The sequence below is a fragment of the Mesoplodon mirus genome (genome assembly GCF_964341445.2).
Source record: "Mesoplodon mirus genome assembly, chromosome: 2".
NCBI classification, from domain to species: domain Eukaryota; kingdom Metazoa; phylum Chordata; class Mammalia; order Artiodactyla; family Ziphiidae; genus Mesoplodon; species Mesoplodon mirus.
This window is the reverse complement of record NC_138977.1, coordinates 118,001,945-118,029,307: the sequence shown is the minus strand read 5'-3', so window position 1 is coordinate 118,029,307 and position 27,363 is coordinate 118,001,945. Positions and strand designations below refer to the sequence as shown.

Below are 27,363 nucleotides of genomic sequence, written 5' to 3'. Positions count from 1 at the left end.
AGAGAAAGGTACGCAGATTTCTCACACACCCCCAACCCTGACACATAAATAGACTCCATTATCAACATCACTTACCAAAGTGGTACATATTTTACCAAGAATGAACCTACACTGACACATCATAATCACTCACAGTCCATAGTTTACCTTAGGGTTCACTCTTGGTGCTGGACAAATGGGTAAGGACATCTCTCCATCATTATAATATCATACAGGGTATTTTCACTCCCCTAAAATTCCTCTGTATTCTGCATATTCATTTTTCTCCCCTTCTACCACACCCCCTCTCTGGCAACCACTGATCTTTTTACTGTCTCCATAGTTTTGCCTTTTCCATAATATCATAGGGTTGGAATCCTATAATATATAGCCTTTTCACATCAGATTCTTTCACTTAGTAATATTCCATTGTCTGGATAGACCAGTTTATTTACCCATTCACCTACTGAAGGACATCTTGGTTGGTTCCAGGTTTTGGCAGTTATGAACGTAGCTGCTGTAAACATCCGTGTGCAGGCTTTTGTGTGGGCATAAGTTTTCAGCTTCTTTCAGTAAATACCAAGGAGCACGATGGCCAGATCATAGGGTAAGAGTAGGTTCCGTTTTGAAAGAAACTGCCAAACTGTCTCCCAAAGTGGTTGTACCATTTTGCATTTCCACCAAGAATGTAGCAGAGTTTCTGTTGCTCCACATCCTTGCCAGTATTTGGTGTTGTCAGTGTTTCAGATTTTGGCCGTTCTAATGGATGTATAAGGGTATTTCATCGTTGTCTTAATTTGTACTTCCCTGATGACATATGATGTGGAGCATCTCTTCATCTGCTTATTTGCCATCTGTACATCTTCTTTGGTGAGGTATCTGTTTGGTGAGGTATTCTTCGGCCCATTTTCAATCACCTTTACCTATTTTTAAATTGAGTTGTCTTTTTATTATTGAGTCATCAGAGTTCTTATATATTTGGGATAAAAATCCCTAATCAAATATGTGGTCTGGGAATATTTTCTCCCATTCTATTTGTTATCTTTTCACTTTCTTGCTGGTGAGAAGCATATGAGTTTGCTATTTTTTCTATGTCTTCCTTTCTGACAAAACGCCTTACCAGATGCTCTAATTCACCTAATTTCACCTTGTGAAACCCCCATCTCCCAGAAAAACTCCATATGGAGCTAGGAAGCACTCATATTGTCTTTTTTTTCCTTCAGATTGAATTTTTTTTTCCTAGAGGCACAACTTCCTTTCCTAAAAACAAGTCACTTTAAAGGCATTAGAATTTTCCTGAATCTCGTCCAAAGTTTAAAATTGAAGTCCAAGAAAGAATAGCCTCTTTATTTTACCTCCAGAAGAGTCTCTGAAATGCAGGTGGGTCCCATCGATCTAAAATACTCTCAGCTTCCTAGCAGCAGCAGCTGCAAGACAGACCTTGGCCGTTGTGCACTTCTGGAGGTATATTTAGGTTGCCTCTATTTAGTGTTCCCAGAATAGCCATAGTCTTTTGTTTCTCTGCATTCCTTTTAGTTTTATTCCTTCCTGGCCCAAATTAAGAGTGATGCACTAGATGATTTCCAAAATCCTTTCTACCTCAGAAGGTCCGTGCTCTTAACCACTTGGACTGGGCACAGGGTGTCATCTGTAAGCCATACCCAAAGCCCAAGCAGGACTGAACTTTTGCCAAAATCCAAAAGAGGCCCCAGCTGTGAATCGGATTAGGCACATGCTTTCCAAATCCCAGCTTGATTCTGTCACGACCATTCAGATTCAGAGAGGTTTCCTACAAATATGTATCTAAGTGGAGACAAATTATGTTTACCTATATCATTTCTGGACAAGGTTGTAGATGAATATTTTGCAATGAAAGTGACTTTTTTTATTCCAGTTTAGGCTAACACCTTAAATTATCTTTTTGTTTTTGTTTTTTTGTTTGTTATCTTCAATTAGCTCCAAGGATAGTTGAATTGAACCCTCTGTGGTTTATTTTTCCCATCTCATGAATGAACCAAATAATGCTTCCAGGGCCACGGTTGAAGTGTACCTTAAATTCTGAGAATGCCACTGCCGGGGACAGATTTTCAAGCATAGTCATCATGTCTTGGATGTTTTAGGCTGCTACTCATCCCAAATTAGAATACTGCTATCAATAGAGCATTTGATGCCAGCTCACTTTAAATAAGCAGTCAAGGTTAAAACAAAAATCGATGAGCTGCTCTCATGTTTCCCATAAGTTGGGCCCCTCACAGAGCTGTACCAGGCTTGGTTCTCCTGCCAAAAGCAGGGAATTCAAGACTTGAATGCAAGTGTCCATGACAGTTTCCTTTTTAAATTATTTTATTTTTTTTTAATTAAAAAATTTTTTTATTGAAGTATAGTTGATTTACAATGTTGTGTTAGTGTCAGGTATCCAGCAAAGTGATTCAGATATATATATATATATATATATATATATATATATATATATATATATTCTTTTTCATATTCTTTTCCATTATGGTTTATCACAGGATATTGTGTACAGTTCCCTGTGCTATACAGTAGGACCTTGTTTATCCATTCTATAGAGAATAATAGCTTGCATCTGCTAATCCAAAACTCCCACTCCATCCCTCCCCTGTCCCCCCTCCCCCTTGGCAACCACAGGTCCGTTCTCTATGTCTGTGAGTCTGTTTTGTAGATGAGTTCATTTGTGTCCTATTTTAGATTCTACATATAAGTGATATCATATGGCATTTGACTTTCTCTTTCTGACTTGCTTCACTTAGTGTGATAATTTCTAGGCCCATCCATGTTGCTGCAAATGGCGTTATTTCATTCATTTTTATGGCTGAGTAGTATTCCATTGTATTATGTACCATATCTTCTTTATCCATTCATCTGTCGATGGACATTTAGGTTGTTTCCGTGTCTTGGCTATTGTGAATACTGCTGCTGTGAACATTGGGGTGCACGTATCTTTTTGGATTATAGTTTTGCATGATGGTTTCCTTTTAATGGTCTGGTTTTTTGTTTCCATTTTTATAGTTTTACAAGAAGAATGGGCTTAAAGGAGGGGTAAGGTGGAGATGGAAAGGGGCATGTTTTCGACAGCATCAAGGAAAGAAATCAAGCTTGAGAGAAAGAGGGGATAGTGAATTGTGTCACACTTTGTACATTTGAGCTTTCAGGAAGTAGAGAGAATGGATCAGACCAAATAAATGCAAGCTGAGAAGTATTTGTATTAATAAACAATATGTAATTGGTATACACAAATCCATTAATAAAATAATGTCTAATAATACTTTCTACCCCGTGCCCTGAAACTGAGGTGATGGGTCAGCAAGGAGCTCAGCCAGGATGCAAGGCGATGGCCATCCTCCCGTCTAAGACAGATGCTGACCCATTAGCCTTTTCACAAATGTACACTCAAGGGCAAAATCTAAAGCTACATTGAAGCAGGAATGAAAAGATGAAGGAGAGAGAGGACAGGGAAAGATTTCACTGAGATTGGAGCAAAGGCAGAAGCAGTCAGGTCAAGGCAACTGGTCATTGCTGAGCCCAGGAGATCTCCACCCAGGTAGGAGGGGGACCAGTGCCTCTCACCAACTCAAGAGCTTTCAAGGTCTGCATTCCTTCCCTCCTGCAGGAAGAAGTCAATGCTGTTATTAAAGCACCTTTCCCATTCCTACCTTCTCTTTGCTCATTACTAGCATGTTCTGAAAATTTATACAGCAAGGATATGAAAAGGATGTGAGAAAGCAAAATATTTAAAATACAGAGAACAGAACTGTATATTTATTTTTGATATTATAATAGACACTTCTGCAAAGACAGAGGAACAATGGCTTTAAAAGCACGGATGTAAAAAGATTTTCTATAAAAAAGAATAGAAATTGTCTAAATATTTTAAAAGAAAAACCAACCACACCATTATTTTATGCACTCCTGTACATGAAGACTTTTCCTGTTATTATTAACATTTGTATGTTTACAAGAGACACATTTTTAGACCCTTTAAACTATTCTTAAGCATCAAGATTGGTCTCAATCCCGTCCTCTACTGAACAACCTTCTCCTTTAGAGAAGTGTCATGGAGAAAGTGAATGAATCACTGTTTTTATTTGTGGTGGTTAGAAAAAAATGGGGAAAAAGTGGTAGCCTATTTAGTTTTTTTCTGAATATATATAACATATATATATTATATGTATAACATATGTTATATATATAACATATAATATATATATGTTATATATATATATGAATGACATGGTCTACAGATGAAGGAACTATGTAGTGTATGTAAAGATCATATTGGATAAAATGTGTAGTTTGTTTTTTCTCTAGAACTTTCCCTGTGTTATTGAACAACTTGTTTTATCAGCTGTGTTATTAAACTCTTTTGTGTAAGTACACCATACTTTATTTCTCATTTCCCTGTGGTTGAACATTTAGGTTGTTTCCACCGTTTTACTTATTAAGAAGAAAACTTGGATGAACATCTTTGTAATGTATATCTATTCACATCAGATGATTTCTTGGGAGAAATTCCTAAAAATGGAAATAGTGGGTAAAAAGCCGTAAAAGCTTTTATGTTGTAGGAATTTCAATAGATTCTGCCAACTTTCAGAAAGGGTATATTTTTGCTCCCGTCAGTAGTACACGGAACTTCCAAAGACAATCATCTTAAAAGCAAAGTGGGGACTGACAAAAATCCAAGAACAAATTTTGTCTAGATAATTTCAAAACGTTCCCATTGGCTAGAAAATCATACTTGTGTTGACGTGCTCTGGCGAACGTAAACCAAGCCTAGTGGTCTCACCAACGAGTGCTCTGGGCTGGTCCCTAATCCATTGCCTCAGATGTGCCCTTGAAGCACTGAGAAGCTCAGCTTTGTCAAAGTGACAAGGAGTTATTCATTGGAACATATTTCTGGAATCCACAAGACAGAAATACTCTAATACCAGCAAGATAATTTTAGGAACAACTATGCATGCCTTTAACCCTCCAAACCCCACCAGAGCTTTAGGGAAACCTTGAGGCTTGTCCCCTTGTTCTACAGTAGCCACTCATTTGGGCGGGAAGGCGTAACTAACTGCCTCAGTCAGGAGGAGGACGTAACCTCCAGACCTCTGGCCTCTTCTTGCTTTTGTCCAAAATTGGTGGGACCTTCTCTTTCAGCCCCCAAGCAAAGAACAGACGTGGCCTTAAGCAGGATTTTGGTTTGTTTGCTTTTGCAAAAAAAAAAAAAAAAAAAAGGAGATGTGTTCCTTGTATCTGATTTAATTGTGGAACATCTTTCTCCCTTTGTCCTGCACCTGCTTGTTTGGTGACTACTGCAACCAGGCCCCCATATGCCCAGTACAGGTCAATAGATACCTTATGCAAAACAAGGGAGAAAAGGGCCATTCTCAGTGCTTTGGGGGAAGACACAATTGTTTCTTTGGAGCACTTTATACGTTTGGGCCAGTGGATCATTTGGTAATCATCTCTGACAGGCACAGTTGTCACTGTCACACAGGGAGTTCATAGAGTTCCACTGGACTCGGTCAGCTGTGCTCTGAGGTGTGGCCTCAGCATGTCATGCGTGGGGTGTCACTGGTCAGAACTCACCTTCACTGTCACCGAGCAGGGAGCACACCCCCAGGAACAGAATATGCGCTTCATTGAAGCCTTTCAGCGAAGTGATGGGTAAGAGTGAGTTCCAGAGAGCAGGAATGTTAGAGCCACACTCCAGTCCCTCCCCCGCCAAGAACCTGGCTTTCCTGGCCTCCACCAGGGCCCCCCTTTCTCTGAAACCAGAGACGGAGGTGGCAAAAAACAGCCAGAGGCCAGGGCAGGGCCTGAGGGCTCCTGAAGACAGCAGTTTGGCCAAGAGTGAAACCTTCTGCTGGGAGCAACGTGCTTTGTTCTTTGGGTGGAAGCAGAGGGCACCAATAGCCAGAGGCAAGTTTGTCCTCAGGGAAAAAAGAGCCAGACCAAGACTTCAGGGAAAACAGTCTAGCAAGGAGGAGGATTTTAGGCACAGGAATTCCAGGGTCAGGTCAACAGAAGACACTTCCCAGGACGTTTTGCTTGGCAAGGAGCATGGTGGGCCTGGAGCCGGGGGGGTAGAGGAAGGGGCAGGTGAGGGGCGTGGAGCAGCTGCTGGCACTGGGAAAACGTGGGGGCGCTGAGCTGTTTCCTGGATCCACCAGCCTAAACGAGGAACCGAGGAGGAGAGCCAGGTCCTCAGGAGAGGAAAGAAGCCAGCGGGGGTCAGGGATGGCGTGAAGAGCACACAGGAAGTTGTGCTGCCTGGAGCTCCTTGGACGAAGGGGCAGGACTTCCCTGATCCCTGCAGGGGCTGCTTCAGGACACCCATCCTGACAGAACCTGCCTCTTGCAATCTGCTGCTCTGGAGTCAGCTTCTTGTCCGTCTCCACCGCTGGCAAGTTCCAGCTCTTTCTGCCCTGGTGATTTTTCATTCCTTCCCTCAATGATGCTTACGTAGGCCCTGTTCGTGGGCAGGGCCCCTGCCTCACAGGGTTTACAGCCCAGCAGGAAGCGGAAAAGAGTATACAACTAACTGCAGGGCGGGGCAGAGGTGATCACTGCCTCGGACAAATGCAAAGGGCGTTCTGAGTCAGAACAGGCCCCGATCTCAGAAATCAGAACTTCTGAACTTGTGTCCGCCCCACTTGAATGGTCCTCATGGAACGGCATCCTTGCCTGTGGGTGCTGCCCTGCCCTGCGCTTAGTAACTCAAGAGTGGAGTGGCTCCTTCCCAGACCTATACATCTTTCCTCTTTTCAAGCTGAGTCTGAAGGCCAGTCCCTTTGTTTCACCCTTGGAAACAAACACCAGCCAAGGGAGTCTGCCCCGGGTGTTGACAGGGATGTGATGTAGGTCAGTATCGTAGCTCCTACCCCGCAGGGGGATCAGACGGGAGGCCAGCTGTGGTCGATGAATCATCTGGAAAACGGCAGGCAGCTATTTCTGAGCTAAATGCCATTGGATCGGGCTCCTCACCTTGAGTCCACTGTCCTGGTCTCTAAAGCACTTCCTCTGAGATGAAGCCAGTGAGGGCCAGAGAGCCCTGGGCACAGGGGAATCAGCCAGCGCAGTTAGTCACCCCTGGTACCACGAGGGCAGAAGGCACAGTCCTGGAGGAGGGTGAAGTTGACAATTCTAGAACTCTGGGTCCCGTGAATTTCCCCCCCCTCCTTCCCTCCCTCTCTCCCTTTTTTCCTTCCTGCCTTCCTTCCTCTCTTCCATCTTTCCTTCCTTCCCTCCTTCCTCCATCCCACCCTCCCTTCCCTTCTCCCTTGTTTCCTTCCTGCCTTCCTTCCTGCTTTGAGCACCTACTACATAAGCCATACACTGTGTTCGGCCCTGGAGCTAACAACAAAACAGAGATGGCCCCTCCCCATTAAAGAACCTAGTGGGAGAGACTGAAAATAGTGCCTGATGTGTTCTGAGTGCTTGCCATCTGCTACATACTATTGTAATCACTTACCATAGTATCAATTTCTTTACTCTTCATAACAACACCATAAGGTATCTACTATTATTATCTCCATTTGAAGGATGAAGTGGCTGAGCCTGGAGAGATTGAACAACGTGCCCTAATGAAACCTTTTATAAGCAGTGCCCCTTTCTCTACTGACTCAGGGTGTTGGAAGGCGTGGCAGCTGGCGTGTCCATTTCCCAAGGTGGAAGAGAACAATCATTTCTTCAGTGCCTACCGGGGACCAGACACTGTGTGGTCCCTCTACACCCCTCAACTGTGTTGGCACCTAGCTAGGTCTCTGAAGTCCCAGGAGAGGGAGCCCCAGGCTAATCCAGGCGTCCACCTAGGAGCGGCCCCAGCTGTGCTGCTCTCCCTGAGCACAGGACAGCCTAGGATCCACAAAGGAAACTACCGGACATCCTGTTCCCACCTCTGTGCCTCCCCCATCATTCATCATGATCCCAGCTCTGGGCCCGGCATGACCACAGGGCCAGCTGTTGTCTGGTCACCATGGAGAAGGCTTGGAGGTGCCTGGACAGGATGTGTCTGGAAGCCCACGGGTGACATCCAGTGATCCGGTCTCTTGATGTCCTGCCTGGAGTTATCCAACCTTGACATTTCTCCTTAGAGAAAGAGGAGAAATCCTATGGAACCACAATGAGTCTGAGTTTATCCTGGTCATGCACATGGCTGAAGAAGAGAAGGGAGATGTGAAGATGGGGAAGGCCACCATCTTGTTTCCTGCACTTGCACTTGAAGTTATTGAAAAAGGTTATCAATTATTCCTGCCAGATCAGGGCAATGAGCTGCCCAGTGCATGAGAGTTAATTTCTTTTAATCATTAGACTTTCTCTCCTGTTGGAAATACCAGTGTTTGTTCCACTCTGAAAGCTTCTGAATGCTGCAGACTGACTTATTTGGGTAAAAGTCCATTTCTGGTTCCTGGAACTACTTTAAGTGATTATTTTTAAATGCTGGTAACCACAAAAATAATTTATTACCCTTACTACTTAACACTGTAGGAGGACGATGAAACAGTGTTAATATTTCAGAGTGAATTAATTGAAGTGGTCTGCTTTCTGGCTATTTAAAATCTTAGCTGGATTTTAAATTTTTATTATTTATTTTGAACCGATTAAGTAAAGATCTTCACATACAAAGAATATTATTGTTAACAATATTTTTCAAATCACATGGATTATGACCCATGAGTAAGGTATAAAACCAACTAAGTTGATCACAGTCGGCATTTTTTTGCAATGAAAGAACACAAAAGAATAGAACAAAATGAATAGAAAAAGAATAGAATAGCCAAAACATGGTAAAAGGTATATTTTATTAAATATTAAAATCAGTTATATATATGTTTGTATATGTAAAACATATTTTCCCAATTTTAAATATGATATATAGGGCTTCCCTGGTGGCGCAGTGGTTAAGAGTTCGCCTGCCGATGCAGGGGACACGGGTTCGTGCCCCGGTCTGGGGGGATCCCACATGCCACGGAGCGGCTGGACCCGTGAGCCATGGCTGCTGAGCCTGTGCGTCTGGAGCCTGTGCTCCGCAACGGGAGAGGCCACAACAGTGAGAGGCCCACATACCGCCAAAAAAAAAAAAGATATATAATTTACAAACAGTAAAATTCATCCTTTTTACTATACAACTTTATGAATTTTGACAAATGTAAATGTGTTTCTAACTTTGTCCAAAAAGTGAGAAAACCACTTAAAGCAAGAGTCTCCTTAACTAAGTGGAGATATTCACAAAGAATAAGATCCTTTTAAGACCTTTGGAGGCAGTGACAATTGTCTTATCTAAGAAGATAATTTCACACACCCCAAATTTTAAAGCCAAACAGGATCTTGGAAACTATAGAGTCAATGGTTTTCAAAACTTTCTTTTTATAGTGACAACATTTTTATATACCAAATCTAACATGGAACCCTGACAGGTAAAAGTAGAGCTGCTTTGCATAGAGACCAGGAAACACAGTTTGAAAACCCTCTCAGACCCAAATTAGGAAAGTGAGGCCAAAATAGGCTGAGTGACCACTCAAGGTTGGCCACTCCGATTGGCAAGGCTGGATTCCAACTCAAGCTCTTGGCTGTTGTTCAAGGCATTTTCCATGCTGTATGGGCCTCAAGAGAATCGTAAGTACCACTTAACCCCACCAAAGAGATTGGATGCCTTCTTGGAAGAGTACAGTTGGACTATAGGTATTCATATACCAGCACAGAGGAAAGAATAGGCCAGTGACCCCCATGGATGGCAGAAGTACGAGTCTGCTCAGGAAGGCAGAACAGGTTATTTGAGCAACACGAGTTATTTCGGGAGGCTGGAGCCTGAGTGTAAGCCCAGAGCTGGGAACCCAGTGCCAGGAGGAAGCATGGTGAGCCTCCAGAGTTTGAGGAATCAGCCAGGCCCTGCATAACAACCCCTTCCTGGTGATTCACCCCAGGCTTATCTGCCTTTTTCTTCCTCATGGGTCATGGGTGGATCCCCACCGCTGGGTTGCAATTGAAACAGAGCCACTTGGTGGTAGGAAAAAACTGGCTGTTTCACCTCCTTTCTTCTCTGGGCCCCCTCTTTTTACTTCTTCCTCTCTGGTTTGCAAGTGGGAAGTGGGGAGACGGTAGAGATGCTGTTGGGGGCAGACCAGGGAGTGTAACACTCAGGCTTGTGGTGTGTAAGTTCTGCATCAAAGCCTTGTTACCCTCATATCTATTCAGTGAACCTACTTCAGTGATCCAACTGTAATACAAAGGACACAAAGACCATCTCGTCTTTATGAGCACACCATACCAGGCAGCCACAAATGGCCAGTAAATACCACTCCCCCCCAACTGCACTGATGAAAAGAGAAAAACAAACAAGGGAGTGGGGTTAGTGACAAAGAACAGGCTTCTATCAGAACAGCTGCCATCTCATGTAGAGCTAAGGAAAGGCTTGGCTTTGATGGGCGAACCACCATACCATATGTTTTCAGAAGATGACAAGGAAGATCTGGTAATGAATATGACCTGAAGAGTCACCCCAGATCTCCTTTCAGATAAATCCCTGTCATACTAAATTTAAGACAGGTGGATGCCCAATGATATCCTTCAGTTATTAGCTCACACTCATACCCTCCAAAGAGAAATGGAGGTAAGAGGTCAAATGCTCCATCCTCTGGCCTGGATATTACTTATACAAAGTTGTTTCCATTGATGTTTCAGGGATCATGTCTCTCTCTTTGTTGAAAGAATTATTAGCACCTTTTTTTTTTTTGGTAATTTGAGATTTAGGTGTTAAGTGGGGAACTTGGTGATTTTCTAGATATCCCTGAGTTAGATCATTATAGCCTAACTCCAGCATAGAGTTTTAAATTGTTGGAATTCTCAAAATACTAGTGTGTACTCATACACCAGTACACAGTTAACTTTCTAGAATAATTTTATGTATGTAAGTTTTTAAATATGCATCCGCATCACACCTACTCCCAAAAAAGATGTATGCTGAGGGGTATCAGTACTCATATGGAAATTAGCAGGGACTCCTGATTTAAAATGGAGTGGAGGGGGCTTCCCTGGTGGCGCTAGTGGTAGAGAGTCCGCCTGCTGATGCAGGGGACACGGGTTCGTGCCCCCGTCCAGGAGGATCCCACATGCCGCGGAGCGGCTGGGCCCGTGAGCCATGGCCGCTGAGCCTGCGCTTCCAGAGCCTGTGCTCCGCAACGGGAGAGGGCACAGCAGTGAGAGGCCCGCGTACCGCAAAAAAATAAAATAAAATAAAATGGAGTGGAGGAAGTTTGTTTTTTATTTCAGGAGGGAGAGTAAGTTTTTTTGTTTGTTTGTCTGGAGCACAAGGTGAGGGAGCACCCAAGGCTGATCAAGTTGAATATAGAACAAAAGAACAGCACTGAGTACTTAAAATTAAGGGGAGGAAATTGAGAATTGGTACCACCTCTTTGGTAAGCAGAAATCGACAGCCATGAAGAGGTGATGATCTCTCAGGTATCATAAGGTCCTGGGGTATCCTGCAGGGGGAAAAAAGGTTTAGGTAACAGTTAATGAGTGAAATTAATGACAGGGCTATTTAATATTGATAATATTTAATTACCTATTTGGCTTGTACATGACATTGTGATAAATAGAAAGTAGATACCTAAAAAACAATCAGACAGATATTTATTGGACAGTTGGGTTGTGACCTGTGCAGTAGAATGAGTGTGGACAGTTCAGACAAGTGTGAGCATGATGAACTTTTCCAAAACCACATTCAAATGAAAGGAAATGGATTATGGGTTACTTGTGTCTCCCACCTCGGTTGGAATAGTTACGTGGAATTTTTGCATTTTACATTTATAATGTAAGAGAATAGCGGAGCAGTGGTAAGTGAAGGCTTTTGATTCGTTCAGACTTGGATTTAAATCCCTGCTCAGCCTGTTGACCTGGGACATTTTAGTTAACCTCTCCTCGCCTCAGTTTCCCCATCTGTAAAACAAGGTAACAATGATTTTTACAGAGCTTTTGTGAGTAGAAGATGAAATGATTTATGTAAAACACTTAGCACAGTACTTGATACATAGTGCTCAAAAAATGGGCACTGTTATGATGTGATATTTATTTTAGTTACTGGTATACAGTAAATGTTGATTGATGAACTTGATGAAATAACACATAAGAATATCATAGAAGAGGTTTGGTTTTTAGTTTTGTTTGTTTGTTTGTTTTTTGCTTTAAGCTTATTTGTGCTTAATATTTACGAGGAAGGGAATGGCTTAGTGACTTACTGTAATTTCATCTCGGGATCTGGGGCAAGCTCCCTGTGAGAGGCGCACAGCGTGGAGGCTACCACTAGAGGGCTCTGAGGAGACCCTAAAAACCTTTCCTTGGCTATAATGATGAGGCAGCAACCCTGGGAAGCCCTGGCTTTTTGGAGACCCAGGAGCCATTCTATTCATCACGGCTGTTCAAGAGGGCAAGTAATAACAAGAACCCTACAAGAGCAGCTTGTAGGAACCACTTCTACCAGAGACCTGGGAGCATGCAGGTGGATGTCACCAGAGACAGCTGGTAGGTGCAAGGCTAGGGAAACCCTGTAGCTCTGAGGTCACTCTCCGCCTCTGCCATGCCACTGAGTTACCCTTATGGGTGCTGAGGATGCCGTCACAGAGTAGAACATCAACTCTGAGACAGGAAACCAGGTAGAGTGGGGGGGTGGTGGTCCGAAACTCTGGGTAAGGACTTAACAATAACAACGAAACCCACCTTGAGTCACTACGGAGCCTTCAGATTCCCAGTGGAGACTGAGACCAAAACGGATAACTGATGGCTGCGCATGCGTGAACGAGATGCCCATAAAACCCTTGGAGTTTGGAGGCCACACAAGTCCTGTGCATCCTACCTGCAGAGATGATGGCAGGGTGTTTTTGATGGTGCATTATCATGGGATAAACGCCCTGGGTACCAGGGAGTCACTCAGGGATCGCCCAGCTAGTGATGCAAGAGGTATGTCATTGCTTTTTATCAAGCATCATTGGTCAGTGGCTTACAGGTGCGTCTGAGTGGGAGCAGTGAGACCAGTGCCTGCAGAGGCAAAAGCTGCAGCGAAAACCTGGGATCTGGGCAGAAATGAAGCTTTCCCCGCTTCCCAGGGAGTTTGGCCTCTCCGGACTGGGGCTGGGGCAGGGGCAGGGGCAGAAATCTCAAGCCTTGGTTTTCTTGTGGCTGCCCTGCTTCTCTGGACTTGGCATCGTCTCCAAAAGAAAAAAGAGCTGTCCACCGGGGTCAGGCAGAAAATGTGCCCTAGACTTATTCAAAGAAGTTAATGCCAGCCGCGGGAAGCTTCGCTCTTTTCTGTCTTCCCGTGAACCAATAATTCAGGAATTTGCGCAGGGAGGAGGCAGCTCTCCGTCCGAAGTCGAACAACTCCCCGTTTAAACTTGTGAAGCGCTGAGGCTAAGTTTGCAGGGGCTCCCTCCCCTGCGCTGGTCACAGGAAAGGGCAGGGGCTGCCGGGGAGCTGCGGGCCGGCCCGCTGCCCGGAGGCTGCACCCGGGGCCGGGCTCCGAGGGAGGAAGCCGGGCTGCGGGGCTGGGCGGCCCGGGGCGGGGGGCGGAGCAGGTGAGCCCGCGGGGTGGGAGCGGGGAGCGCACTTGTACGTGACGTTGGAGTTTGCGGCAACCTCGGAGCGGGAGGCTGTGCGCGCGGGTGTGGAGTGGCTGCGCGGCCGGAGGCGATGCGCTCCGCGGGGCGGCCGCCGCAGTGAGCCCCGCGCGGACACGGCAGCCCGGGAAGGCAGGGCCGGGGCGGCCAGCCGCTCGCGCTCCTCCCCGGAGGAGGCCCCCGGGCCCGCGAGGCGCGCTCCAGCCGGCCCCAGCATGTAGGCGATCGGCGGCGGCGCTCCTGCAGGCGGACGGCTCATCATGAAGAAGCACTCGGCCCGGGTGGCCCCGCTCAGCGCCTGCAACAGTCCGGTCCTGACCCTCACCAAAGTGGAAGGTAACGGCCCGGGGCGGCGGGGCCTGGAACGGGAGCCCGGCACCTTGTTACCTGTGGCCCCCGGGCAGCGCCGCGCGCCTGCGGGGCTGGCGACTCGGCCGCCCGGCTGCCCCGAGATGCTGCGGGCTGCCCACCCGGCTGCCTCTTTCCCGGGCTCCTCGGCTCCTTCCAGGCCTGTCCTGAGTCCCCTGGGTCTGGAGCATCCCACCGCCGCCCCCCACGCCCCCAGGCTGACCAGAGGCGTTGCTCAGCTGCCGGAGGCGGGAGAGGGTTGGCTGCCGCAGGCTGAGACATTCCCCCCCACCCCGCCCCGCCTCGCCTCGCTCTGAGCCTTCCCCAGCCCACCAGCCCAGTGATGCCCCGCTCCGTGGCAGGGCCAGCAGGTGAGCGCAAAGCCACCAGCTGCCTGGAAACGTTTTCTTTCCCCCCAGTTGGGGAACTTGAGGCAGAGCCCAGGGGAAGGAAGAGACCCCCGGCCCCGGCGGCCCCGGAGAGCCGTGCCTTACTCAGACCCAGCAGGCATCCCGCAGGAGCACAGAGGACCTTGCTTTCCCATGGCAAGCATGGGACGGGCATCAGAGAGAGCCAGCCTCAGTCCCGGACTCCTCCTTCCAGGAGGCAGAGGCGAAGTGGCTGTGTCTCCCGAGAGCTGGCCAGGTTGGCCAGGTGGGGGGCTGGGAAGGGACCGGCAGCAGGGAGAGAAAAGCAGACCCCTCAGTTCCAGGCCCTCACTTTTCCTGAACTAAGGAGCCCAGTCAAACAGGAGCCCGTGGGCTCTGAAAGTGAGCCGGCTTCTGCTATGTCCCTGGGACGGCATCCTGGAGCTGGGACCTCTGTGTGATGGTCTCTGAGGACCCTGTATCCCCTCGCGAGCTCATGTTTGTTACAATGAGACTGAGAACCAGTGAGAGGAAGACAGAAGCTAGCAGGGCAGTTGTGTGCTCTGCACTCGGCAGGCCCACAGAAGTCCGCCAGTAGCTGGCCTGGTACCGTTATCCCCCATCCTAGAGATGAGGACTCTGAGGGCCAGAAAGGTGGATGGACTTGTGCAAGACCTACAGCTAGTAGGTGGGGAAGCAGGAATGGAATCCCGGACTGTTGGATACATGCTTTTCAGAACATCACTTTGCACTAACCTTCAACTACTTACCTGTTTCTCATGTCCTACCTTTAGGAGGTTGATTTTTTTTCCTTCTAGCGGCTGTTTCCTCCCTTCCCCTATATCCCAGTCTTAGGAAACACTTGGTATCAGCGAGCTACACCTGAATTCAGTGCATGTGCTACCTCTGGGGTCTGGGTGAGGCATTGCATTTTCAAGCCTTCTCAGGGACCTTGCCTAGATACATGCTCAAGTTGGGATGGGGAAGGGTTGGATATTTGCTTCCCCTGGGGAAACTGGAAATGTCTGCTCGTTCATGGGGTCTTCATAGGAAGTTGCTCTGCCCGCAATGTTTAAGTCAGCCAGGTCAGCTCTGCTCTTCAGCAGCGGGTACCTGCCCCGGGCAGCCCCCGGCCCACCTTGGGCAGGACAGGTCCCAGGAGCACTCGGAATCAGGCTGGGCATGTATGGCGGGCCTCCGAGCCTGGGCACTGTGACCTCATGTGCTGCAGGGGTCAGTGGGGTGACATGCCAAGCACAGGTGCTTTCCTCTAGCCAGGCCTGGGGCTTGCCTTCAGGGGGTGAAAATGGGGTTATCCTCCCCCAAGTCCCTCAGGGCTACTGCCGGGTGAGCTTTGAGCCTCCTGTTCACAGGGACAATCATGGCAAACCATGAGCTTGGTTTTTTTTTTTTTTAATAAATTTATTTATTTATTTTTGGCTGCATTGGGTCTTCGTTGCTGCGCATGGGCTTTCTCTAGTTGCGGCGAGCGGGAGCTACTCTTCGTTGCGGTGTGCGGGCTTCTCATTGTGGTGGCTTCTCTTGTTGCGGAGCACGGGCTCTAGGCACATGGCTTCAGTAGTTGTGGCACGTGGGCTCAGCAGTTGTGGCGCACAGGCTCTAGAGCACAGGCTCAGTAGTTGTGGTGCACGGGCTTAGCTGCTCTGCGGCATGTGGGATCTTCCCGGACCAGGGATTGAACCCATGTCCCCTGCATTGGCAGGCGGATTCTTAACCACTGTGCCAGCAGGGAAGTCCACGAGCTTGGTTTTTAAACCAACATTTGCATGTAAATGTCTGTGGATAGTGGAAAGTGTATTAAACTAAGAATCGGACAGATCCGGGTATCAAGACTCCCCTTATGCAGTTTGATGTATATAAATCATAAACACTGAGCCTCGGTTTCCTCAGCTGTAGAAGAGAACTAACAACCTACCTCAGCAGAATTTGGGGAATGAATGCAGTGAGGAAGGTAGGTAGGTGACAATACCTAGCACATGGCCTAGCACACAGTAGGTGCTTAATAAATATCTGGCAATCCTCCAGTTACAGACTGTCTTGCACCTTCAGCAAACCTTCTTGCTGTTCTCAAAGACTGCGTGTGTGGGGTGTCTAGAAGTATCTACAAGCGTCTAGAAGTATCTAGAAGCAGCGTTCCAGTGATACTAGAAAGTCTCCAATGGCCTGTTTGTATAGGATACCTATGTGTGTGTCAGCAAGAGTCTGCAGGGCAAGGCTGATTAAACCTGCCCTGGGTATGCCTAGACTTTCATATAGCTCTTTCTCTCTGCCTGCATTTTTCCCCTTGGTATTTGTGTTCAATTTGGCTTTGGGTCTATTTTTTGAAACCATTTGCATCTTGCGTGCTTGTTTTGGAAGTGTTGGATCATTTTGTTTTGCCTTGGATGCACAGGATAAGGTGGTCCCCATACTGTGGCTGTTTCTGTGTGGATGGCAGGCAGGCTTCAGGAACGGAACACAGCCAGCAAGGAATATTTATTACCTTGTGCGGTGTGTCTTCTAAGGGGAGGCAAGAAGGCACCAGCATGTGCTACATATAAAACCAAAATAGAAAATACAGCGCTTAGTGGAACTCAAACACAGGAAGGTGGACAAGATGACTTCATTTACCCAACAAATACCTCCTCCGACCCTGCTCTGTGTCCTTTGTCTACTTAGCTAAGCCCTGGAAATGCAAAGAGGAGAAATGCTAGCTTCATTCTCTTAAGGGAGTTTCAGTCTAGTGGGAAAGAGACATACAGATAAATAAATTATCCAGCGCAAGATAGTAAGTTGTGCTTCAGAGCTGGGGACAGAGTAGTACCGGGACACTGATAACTGGGTAATCTGAGGAGCAGGCTTGTGAGGTAGAGGCATTGCAATGGGAGTGAGAAAACTTGTCAGGCAAGGAGGGGAGAGGACGCTTTTTCGGGCAGAGGGAATGGCGTGTGCACAGGTCTGGCCAGAAAGCATGAGGAGTCTGCAGCTGAGCCTCAGGTAGGAGTCGAGGCTTGAAAAGGGACTTCCGGCCAGGGTGATGGCGTCTGTCCTGTCTGACGGCACATCTTGTTTTCATATTCCTTTCCTGGCATTCCCACTGGACTCAGACCCTGAATATTGATCCGTAACACATCTTTAGTAGAGTATTTACTTGGATCATGTATATTCACAACCAGCTAATTCATGTTCAGTAAAATTACATGCACTGGAATTAACGGTTGAGAACAAGACAGTGAATTCCCCCAAGAGGCCGGCCACATGTAGAACTGCGGAAGGAATGAGGACTTTGGAGTTAGATGAACTGGGTTTGGGGCCCGCCACTCCTGCTGAAGCAGGGAACTTTGGTTTAATGATTAGAGCTCTCTGAGGATCAGTTTTTTGGTATGGAAATGACAGTTACAATATATCCCTCTTGATAATGAGAGTAGGGAATTCCCTGGCTGTCTGGTGGTTAGAACTCTGCGGCTTCACTGCAGGGGGCGTGGGTTCGATCCCTGGTCGGGGAACTAGGATCCCACAAGCTGCGCGGCGCAGCCAAAAAAAAAGAAATTAAAAAAAAATGATAAAGATTAAGATGCCATTGGCAGTCTCAGCAAGGGGGAGACAGGGGACGTCCAATTGAGACAAGTTGAAGGTGAGGCTTTGGCAGTTCCTTCAAGGGCAGGTGTGGCGTGTAGGAGACACGGACCCGGGAGAAAGAGGTGGTGGCGGCCGAGTGACAGCTCAGGTGGGAGGTGGCCCCGTGGAGGTGAACTGGCTGGCCCAGAAGCCTGCTGGCCACAGACGCCAGGGAGCTAGGAGGCAGAACCCAGATCCTAGGGCATCGTGGAGACCCCAGGAAGAAAGCCAAGAAAGAGGAAGCGTGGTGGAGCATCAGGTATGGCCAAAGGATGTGGTTGTGTAGAAACAGTTTTAAGTGGGTGCTGGTCCCCCAGCCAGATGGCAAGGGGTGAGTGTTTGGGGAAGGAGAAGAAAAGCAGGTAAAGGTGTCCAGCAGGGAGAGAGGTGGGGGGAGTTATGCTCTCTTTAGGGGGCAGGGGAGGGACTTGGGGAGAGCAGGCGGTTCTGGAAACCAGAGGAAGTAGGCTGGTGCCGGGACAGGTCTGTGGTGGCTCCAGGAGAATGTGATTGACGCAGCCGGCGGCGGGGGAGGGGGAGGCGGAGGAGGGTCCTGGGAGAGCAGAACGGACCAGAGAAGGGGTGGTTAGCCCAGCAAAGGAGAAGGGAAGAGATGAGGGCAAAGACACAGAGAAATGTGGGCTGCCGGGGAGGGAAGCCGAGGACCTGCTCTGGTGACTTGGATCTTCTTTGTCATGTATGAAGTGGCACTGTCTCCCAGAAGTGATGGATGGGAATTCGAGTGATGGATGGAAGGCTCGCAGAGGTGGGACAGTGTTCGCAGGAGCTGTACGGGAGAGGCAAGAAGAGAGGTAGTTCTTAAAAGCCTTTTAGGCGAGTGACCCGTTCTCACTGGTGAAGACACCGTGTCACTTGGGGGGAGCGTGTAGGGGAAGAGCCCTGCCTGGGGCAGGACATGTTTTGTGTCCTGCTCCGCCACTAGCTGATTCATATATCGGATGTGTCTCCTCACCTCCTGGAGCCCAGGCTTCTCTTTTCTGTAAAGAAAGGGGATTCGAGTAGATCTTCCATTGGCTCTTTCAGCAGGAACAGTCTATGAGTCTAGTAAGTAGCTTACTCATTACCAGAGCTTGGTTTATTTGATTAAACCTTTTACTAGCTCTAACCAGAGAGCAGAGCTCTGAGGGAATTAGACCCAGGACAAGTCGGAAATTCGGCGTGTGTGTGCACACGTGTATGTGCATGTGTGTGCTTGTGCATGTGTGTAGGTGTGTGTATGTTTGTGCTTGTATGTATGTGCATGTGTCTATGTGTGTGCATGTGTGTATATATGTGCCTGTGTGCTTGTGTGTGTATATATGTGTGTGCATGTGTGCATATGTGTGTGCATGTGTATGCTTGTGCACATGTGTATGTATGTTTGTGCTTGTGTATGTATGTGTGTGCATGTGTCTATGTGTGTGCATGTGTGTATATATGTGCCTATGTGCGTGTGTGTGTGTGTGTGCATGTGCATGTGTGCATATGCGTGTGCATGTGTGTGTGTGTTTCAGGGGTGGGATTTGGCATTGGAGCAGGAAGAGGAAAGACCAGCTAGGTGAGCACTTAGATTCTGTGAATCTTCAGCAGCAGGAAAGCACAGGGCTCTAGACAGCAGCCCCCCGATGATGGGGGTACAAAAGGCAGTCTAGAAAGACCCCAAAGAGGAGCATGCACCTTCTCAGCTTTGCCTGGGACTGGCCCAGGCGTTTCCACAGCAAAGCCCCTCTGCCCGGGATGAGCTCAGCCCATCACCCTCAGCCCACACAGAGGGCCTGCCCTCGGGGAGGAGCGAAGCCGAGGAGGACACCTGTTATACCTTAAGGCCAAGTCCACTTGGATCCTTGACCACACAAGCTCAGTCCTGCCTCACAGATGTACGTTACACGACTCCGCTGAGAACGGGATGTTTTAGAAGACAACGCTTTGCGCATCAAGATGAGTTGTATAACCACCCAGGCCACCAGTTAAAATATCACCCTTGTTCCCCTGCTCCCCTCCAGGGGGGATGGCTCCATGCACCCCTCGCTGCCTGGGGGGCTGCGCTGCACGCAGTCTGCCCTCCTGAACCCCGCTCTCCCCGTGAGACATGGCAGCCAGACTCCCACCACACGGATGTGAGGGCATCCTCTGATAAATAGAAATGGCAGAGAAGAGGGGTGTGTGCTTGTGTCAGTGTTTGCGTGCGGGTCACCAGCAGCGCTGGAATATCTCCTGATCTGTCCCCGGTGAGTGCCTGCTGTGTACAGACGTGTCATGTGCCCGGGCGGGCAGTGGAAACGGTGAGACTTTGGGAGGCTGAACAGGCCACAACTGGCAGGCACGGGGATTAAAACTGATCCCCTCCAGCCCAGGTGTCTTCAGACCACGGGTCCAGACAGGCCCTTGCTCCCCTCCCAAGGGGCCTCTTCCCTCCCTCAAGGCACAAAGGGCATTATTTCAAGCTTACCCATATCTAGTCGTTCTCAGAAGTCACGTGCGCCTTGGGCTGTGAACATTCCAGAATTGTCTTAAATCCACTGCAAGAGGCACTGTGATTTGGACATTGGGAGTTATTCGGGGACCTCTAAGGATGTGAGGAGTGGGGCAGAAAGGCCGGTACAAGTGTCTGTTCACTAGAGTGGTGGTGATGGCAGGAGAGTGGACCAGATCTAGGCCTGATTCAGACTAGCTCTGCAGCCGGGTGGAACTTACGGGGAATCTCGGACAAACCTCCCATCATCCCACTCCACCCCCCCAAAAAGCAGCCTTCATTCACTTCCCAATTCTGTATCCACACCAGGGAAAGAATTTGGGTTTTTAAAATCAACTTTGCAGCTGCCAGGTTTTCTTCTATCTCTACACACTGATCTCCAGGAATCACAACAAAGACTTAAGCAATTCAGAGAAGGCAGACAAATATAAGGTAGTACCTGATATTTCTAATCTAGTCATCTGCGGCAGTTCTTTCTTTCTTTTTTTTAAAATATATCTTTTATTTTAGAATAGTTTAGATTTACAGAAAAGTTGCAGAGACACTGCAGAGAGTTATTAAATACTTCACATCCAGTTTCTCCTATTATTAACATCTTCTCTTAGTGTGGTACATTTGTCACAATTAATGAACCAATATTGACACATTATTATTAACTAAAGTTCATACTTTATTTGGGTTTCTTTAGTTTTTAACCTAATGTCCTTCTTCTGTTCTAGGATCCGATCTAGGATACCACATTGCATGTCTTTCTAGTCTTCTCTTGGCTATGATATGGCAATTATTTCTTCTCCTAAGAGGTTATCACAGTAAATAGTCATCCACAGCTCGTCACCACACCCTTTCCAGCACAGTGACGGCTCTCGGTCCGTGCCTCACACCTTCACAAACACAGCGCAGTCCCTTCTGTAATACCCTCAGGTCAGTCTGCTCAGGTTGCCATGACTAAGTACCGCAGCTTGGATGACTTAACAGACATTTATTTTCTCACAGTTCTGCAGGCTGGAAGTCCAAGATCAAGGTGTGGGCAAATTTGGTTTCTGGTGGGGACTCTCTTCCTGGTTTGTAGATGGCCACCTCCTTGCTGTGCCCTCACATGCCTCCCCTCTGTGTTCACAAAGAGAAGACAGGAGAACATAAGTCCACCAACCCTGTCAGATCAGGGCCCCAGCCTTATGACCTCATTTAACCTTCATTATGTCCTTAGAGGCTCCATCTGCAAATACAGCCATACCAGAGGTTACAGTCTTAGCGTATAAACTGAGGGAGGGCACAGACACTTATCTCATAACAGCCCTTATTCCGTGGTGGTGAGTCCCAGCCCAGAGTTCCATACATACTCAGGATGTTCCAAATTTAAAAACAGAGTCTGTCCTCTTGGAATCTTGAAGTCCCTCTTTAGTGATTGGCAGTTCTGACTGGGGTGTTCAGCACCATGGCCCTGATCAACTTCCAAAGGGAAGACTAAGGGTTCTCTGCATTCCTCTGGATGCTTTGGAGTCAGACAGATGCTTGGAACTGCATTCAGCCCCTCACTAGTCTGTGACCTTGGGAGAGTAACTGTCAGACCCTCAGCTGTCCCATCCACAAAGCAAGGATAGTCACACTCCAACATTAAGACAGGTTTTTAAAAAAAGGTATATAATCTCCTGGCAGAGAACATGGCATATATGCTGTGTGTTTAACTATCACTTGGGCGATTCCCTGGCCATCCAGTGGTTAATACTTGGCACTTTCACTGCTGTGGGCCCAGGTTCAATTCCCTAGTTGGGGAACTAAGATCCTGCAAGCCACGTGACACAGCCTAAAAAAATTAAAAAATAACTGTCACTTGTCTTTTACTTCCCTGTGCCCTCCTTCTTCTCCCTTACTCAGAGTCAAGTTTAATTATCTGTGGATTCTGTCTTTTCCCGGGGACAAGTGCCAGTCAGGAGCATGGCTGAGGCCTCAGCATGTATGAATAGTGGGAACATTTTCTGACCCAAAGTCCGAGAATCCAAAAAGATGGTCTGGCAACTGCAGGTGGACATCATTGGTCAGGATATGTAAAATCAGGATTGCTTTGGGGACACCCAGGGCCCATGGTGGCCTGATACACATGACAGCCTTTTCTTCCCTTTCCTCCAAACCACTGCCTGAGAAAAAACAATCACCCATAAATTCACTGAGCAAGTATTTAATGAGTAGATGAGATAAACAAAACCCAAACTGCATTTTTGGGAGATGAATTTCACTTGCAAATGGCCATAAACAAAAGCTTTCTTCCAAGCTCCTGATTTTATAAAAGCTATTTAGTTGGGTGGCTGGGCCCTGAATGGGTATATGCATCAGTGATCAACAAATGGGAAAATTGTTCATCAAGCCCTCTTCCCCTGGGCAATCCAGAAAAATAAAAAGGTGGTGGCTGTATTCCCAGAGCAGCCGTCAACTGTGTTTGTTTGGATTGGATTTGGAGACACAGAACCATCTATGACGTGGACACTGTAAGCCCCTCCACTCAGACTGAACAAGCTCTCCTAGGGAAGGGGGTGTCTGCCTTATGCCCCACAGTAGGTGTCAATAAATGTTTGTTGGCTGAGTGGCCTAAAAATTTAACTAGTCCACCCAAGGGAAACGAAAACATATCCACACAAAGACTTATATGTGAGTGTTCATAGCAGCATTATTCACAGTAGCCAAAAAACTGGAAACTATACCCCTGTCCATGAACTGATAACTGGATAAACAAAATATGGGACTTCCCTGGTGGCACAGTGGTTAAGAATCCGCCTGCCAATGCAGGGGACACAGGTTCGAGCCCTGGTCAGGGAAGATCCCACATGCCGCGGAGCAACTAAGCCCATGCACCACAACTATGGAGCCTGCGCTCTAGAGCCCACGAGCCACAACTACTGAGCCCTTGTGCCACAACTACTGAAGCCCGCGCACCTAGAGCCCGTGCTCCACAACAAGAGATGCCACCGTGATGAGAACCCCTCGCACCGCAAGGAAGAGTAGCCCCTGCTCGCCGCAACTAGAGAAAACCCGCACGCAGCAATGAAGACCCATCGCAGTCAAAAATAAATAAGTTAGAAAAAATATGGAATATCCTTATAGACTACTACCCAGACGTAAAAAGAATGAACTCCTGGGCTTCCCTGGTGGCGCAGTGGTTGGGAGTCCGCCTGCCGATGCAGGGGACGCAGGTTCATGCCCCGGTCCGGGAAGATCCCACATGCCGCAGAGCGGCTGGGCCCGTGAGCCATGGCTGCTGAGCCTGCGCGTCCGGAGCCTGTGCTCCGCAATGGGAGAGACCACAACAGTGAGAGGCCCGCGTACTGCAAAAAAAAAAAAAAAAAAAAAAAAAAAGCTTTGAAAAATTAACTGTATAGGTCTTACTGATGGAGGTGTCATTGGGAGGTGTCTTCTCCTGCTCTCTACACGATGCTATCTCTCTGCTTTCAGGAGGCTGGGACCAGGCCAGCCAGTGGATGGTCTTTGAGCCCATCGCTGGGTCCCTCATCCCTAAGACATGACTCTTGCACTTTCTAAGTGCAAAACTTCCTGGACACTTCTTCAGAGAGCGTCACCAAGGGTCTCCTTATTCTCAGGGGACCTCAAAAAAGAAACATTTGTGTTCTCTTGGAAGTTTGCAAGAGCCATTTTATGGGAACTTGAAGTTCAGAGTGAGTGATTTTTCCAATTGCTCTAGCTTTCTCATTGGAGAAATGGCTTTCACTAAATAAACTTAAAGAGCCCCCAGTTCATCATTTGCTCAGCAGAAAGCAATGGACAGCTCGTGAGACAGAGGACTTGCCTGGGTCCCAGAATGGGTTAGTGGCTAAACCAGACCTCCAGCTCACCCATTAGGACCTAGAGTTTCTTTCCACTGAGCAGACATTGCCTCTAGGTACTGCTTGACCGAAGAGTGCATACGTTTTATAAATTCCTGGTAGGAGAGAAGTATCAGATGTGATTCTGCAGATAGGACTAATATATGGTTTCAGTAAATTGCCTGAGTCTGAACAGAGCTCAGGATGGAAGTTCACGCACAGGTACGGCTATATCTTGGCACGCCGTGGAGTATACATTGTATACTGGAGAACACTCCCCTTACACACACACACACCCACACACACACCTTTCTCCAAAATGCTCAGTGGAAGCAGCTCTGGTAATAGAACTGGGGAGAGCCCGCCTGTCCCCCAGCGCTTCCGAGTGAATTAAGTGGCGTAAACAAAGCGTTTAGAGGCAGCAGTGACCGCATCTGTCAGCACAACCATTGGGCCAGAGAATATAATCTACTTTGCACTGAGCCCAGAACTCTTGGCTCAAGTGCAAGGTTAGGATGGAAAGTTCAAGATCATAAATAGAGGGGATGTTAGCGAGTGAGGGTGACATAAACAGTATTTCTAGTTGTGTGATAGGAGTCAAAGGAGCTGGGACAGGACACAGCGTGAGGCTCATTCAGTACTGATTTCTTCGAGGCGCTCTGTACTGCCTCTTTCAGGGCTGGTACAAGAGAGATACCAAGCACAGAGGAATCCCTCGACTTGTTAATTCAGGAGGGGAGAGAAAGTAAACCAAAGTTTCTTGCACGGGAAGATATGAGAGGCTTTTGAGAGTGGATATCCACCCCGCCCCGGCCCCAGTGTAATTCCTTCTCTCTGAAATCTGAGCATCAGTTGGACAGCTTGTTGAAAATGACCTTGAGAATGGTAGGGTGGGATGCATTTGTTGCGTTTCAAATCGCGGAAAATAAACGCGTCTGCTAACCAAATTCATTATGTCATTCTATACCTATGCTTCAACTAATTTTATCTGTTTGTTAGGGACACTGGGGCATGTATAATGTCTATTTACTTCCTAGAGAATGTAAATTCCAAAATCTGAATTTGCTGAAGTCCCTTCCACCAGCCTGGCAATTTCTCCTACTGCGTGTCTGACCAAAGCAAGATTGCGCATCACAGTGGGGCAAGGAAACGTTGGATTTCAGATCTCACCACCTTCCTCACCGCTCCTGGGGCAGGCCAGGCGTGTTCCTGACCCTGAACTTTGCTTCTCTTGTTCCTCAGCCTTTCTATACTGCAAGGCCCAGGCCAAGCTTCCGCTTTCTCCGGCTCTTCCTGCTGTGATCACAGCCCACACTGGTTGCGCTGTCTTCAGAATTTGTGTTGCGGTCAAATCACTCCATTTGTAATTGTTCTGTAATTCTTTCATAGATCCGTTTTGTCACTCCCAGATAGACTGTAAGTTCCTGAAGAGCAGGATGTAATCATGTTTTATATTTATTTATTGACCGCCCAGAGTTCTTGGCACATGGCAGATGGAGACTTCATGGCAACTTCCTAGCGGATTGAAATGCTCCTAGGATGCGTCGTATTGTACAGAGCCCTGTGAGATTTATAAAGTCCATGCTCTTATGCATCAGGGTAAATGACTGCTGGCCGAAAATACAGTATGATCCCAGTTTTGCTGTGTGAGTGTGTGTGTGTGTGTGTGTGTGTGTGTGTGTTGTGCAAAGATACAGAAGACTGGGGAAAATGCAGCAAAATGTCCAGCGATATCTCTGGGTACTAAGATTAGTATACAGTGCATTGCTTTTTATTTATTCTATGCAGTACTTTTCTAAAGATTCTATAAAGAATATGTTTAGTTTACATGAAGTAGGTCTAGTTTAAAAGAATTATTAGGGGGCTTCCCTGGTGGCACAGTGGTTGAGAGTCTGCCTGCCGATGCAGGGGACATGGGTTCGTGCCCCGGTCCGGGAAGATCCCACATGCCGCGGAGCAGCTGGGCCCGTGAGCCATGGCCGCTAAGCCTGCGCGTCCGGAGCCTGTGCTCCACAACGGGAGAGGCCACAGCAGTGAGAGGCCCGTGTACCGCAAAAAAAAAAAAAAAAGAATTATTAGGAATGAGCAGGTATTGAAATTGATAAGTGATTATTACTATAAGAGACTCGGTGTGGTGAAACGGAAAGTTTGCAATGAATTAGGTTTGGATACCTCTGATTCTTTATGGGTCTATTCCAGTGTTTCCCAAAGTGTGTTCCAAGGGACCCCAGTCCTATCACAGGTGTTACATTTAGATAATATGGGAAGCACACATTCTCTAGCTGCCTTTTGGCAATCTACCACATCCATTAGCCCTGAATGCTCCTACAGCAAAGGAACCTGTCTGACTTACCTAGTGTTTCCCAAACTTTTCTGATTGTGGGATCCTTTTCTTCTTATCATAACTGTTAACTGCATTACACTTTGGGAAACATCGTTCTATCTTACTTTTAAATAATAGAGCACAAAATGTCTTTATTTTGTTTGTGTATTATCAGTGTTCCCCTGGTCAAATAAGCCAGAGAGGTTACAAAGTTAGAGAATAACTTCTTTTATCCAAATCTGTAAAAGGATTTTAACAGTACCATCTTACATGATTTGGTGATTTTTCTCTTTCATTGTAACAGCAACATAGCATCAGTCTTCACTTCATCCTTTAAGTTTTAAAACTTAAAACTTAATCTGCCATAATGCAAAACTAGATGAAAAAAAATTTTTTTCAACCTCCTCCAGACTCCCTTCTTTTTTTTTTTTTTTTTTTTTTTTTCTTTTTGCGGTATGCGGGCCTCTCACTGTTGTGGCCTCTCCCGCTGCGGAGCACAGGCCCCGGACGCGCAGGCCCAGCGGCCATGGCTCATGGGCCCAGCCGCTCCGCGGCATATGGGATCCTCCCAGACCGGGGCACGAACCCGTATCCCCTGCATCGGCAGGCGGACTCTCAACCACTGCGCCACCAGGGAGGCCCCAGACTCCCTTCTTAAATGACCAGTTAGTACCGTGAAACTGCATTGCCTTTCTAGGTGGACTTTTTTTTCATCTCCGTAATTATCTTTTCAGTAGGACTTTCTGATAGTTGATGCTGGTAGTCGAGGAATCTGCCAACCCTCAACACTGCTTGAAAATTATCCCAGTAGTGAAGGGTT

At 47.3% G+C, this 27,363-nt stretch overlaps 1 protein-coding gene across 2 annotated transcripts in view; it reads left to right on the top strand.

Annotated features, from left to right (window-relative positions):
- SLC35F3 (solute carrier family 35 member F3) overlaps positions 1 to 27,363 on the top strand; it is a gene marked incomplete at both ends in the record, with an annotated part of 288,308 nt that overhangs the window by 172,517 nt on the left and 88,428 nt on the right. Inside the window, one exon of one of the 2 annotated variants that reach the window (XM_082605079.1) lies at positions 13,854 to 13,937. The exons of the other annotated variant lie outside the window; for it this stretch is intronic. Coding sequence (XP_082461205.1) covers positions 13,862 to 13,937 — 76 coding nt within the window. Of the gene's footprint in view, positions 1 to 13,853; positions 13,938 to 27,363 lie in introns of those variants that run through there. 2 annotated transcript variants of the gene reach the window in all.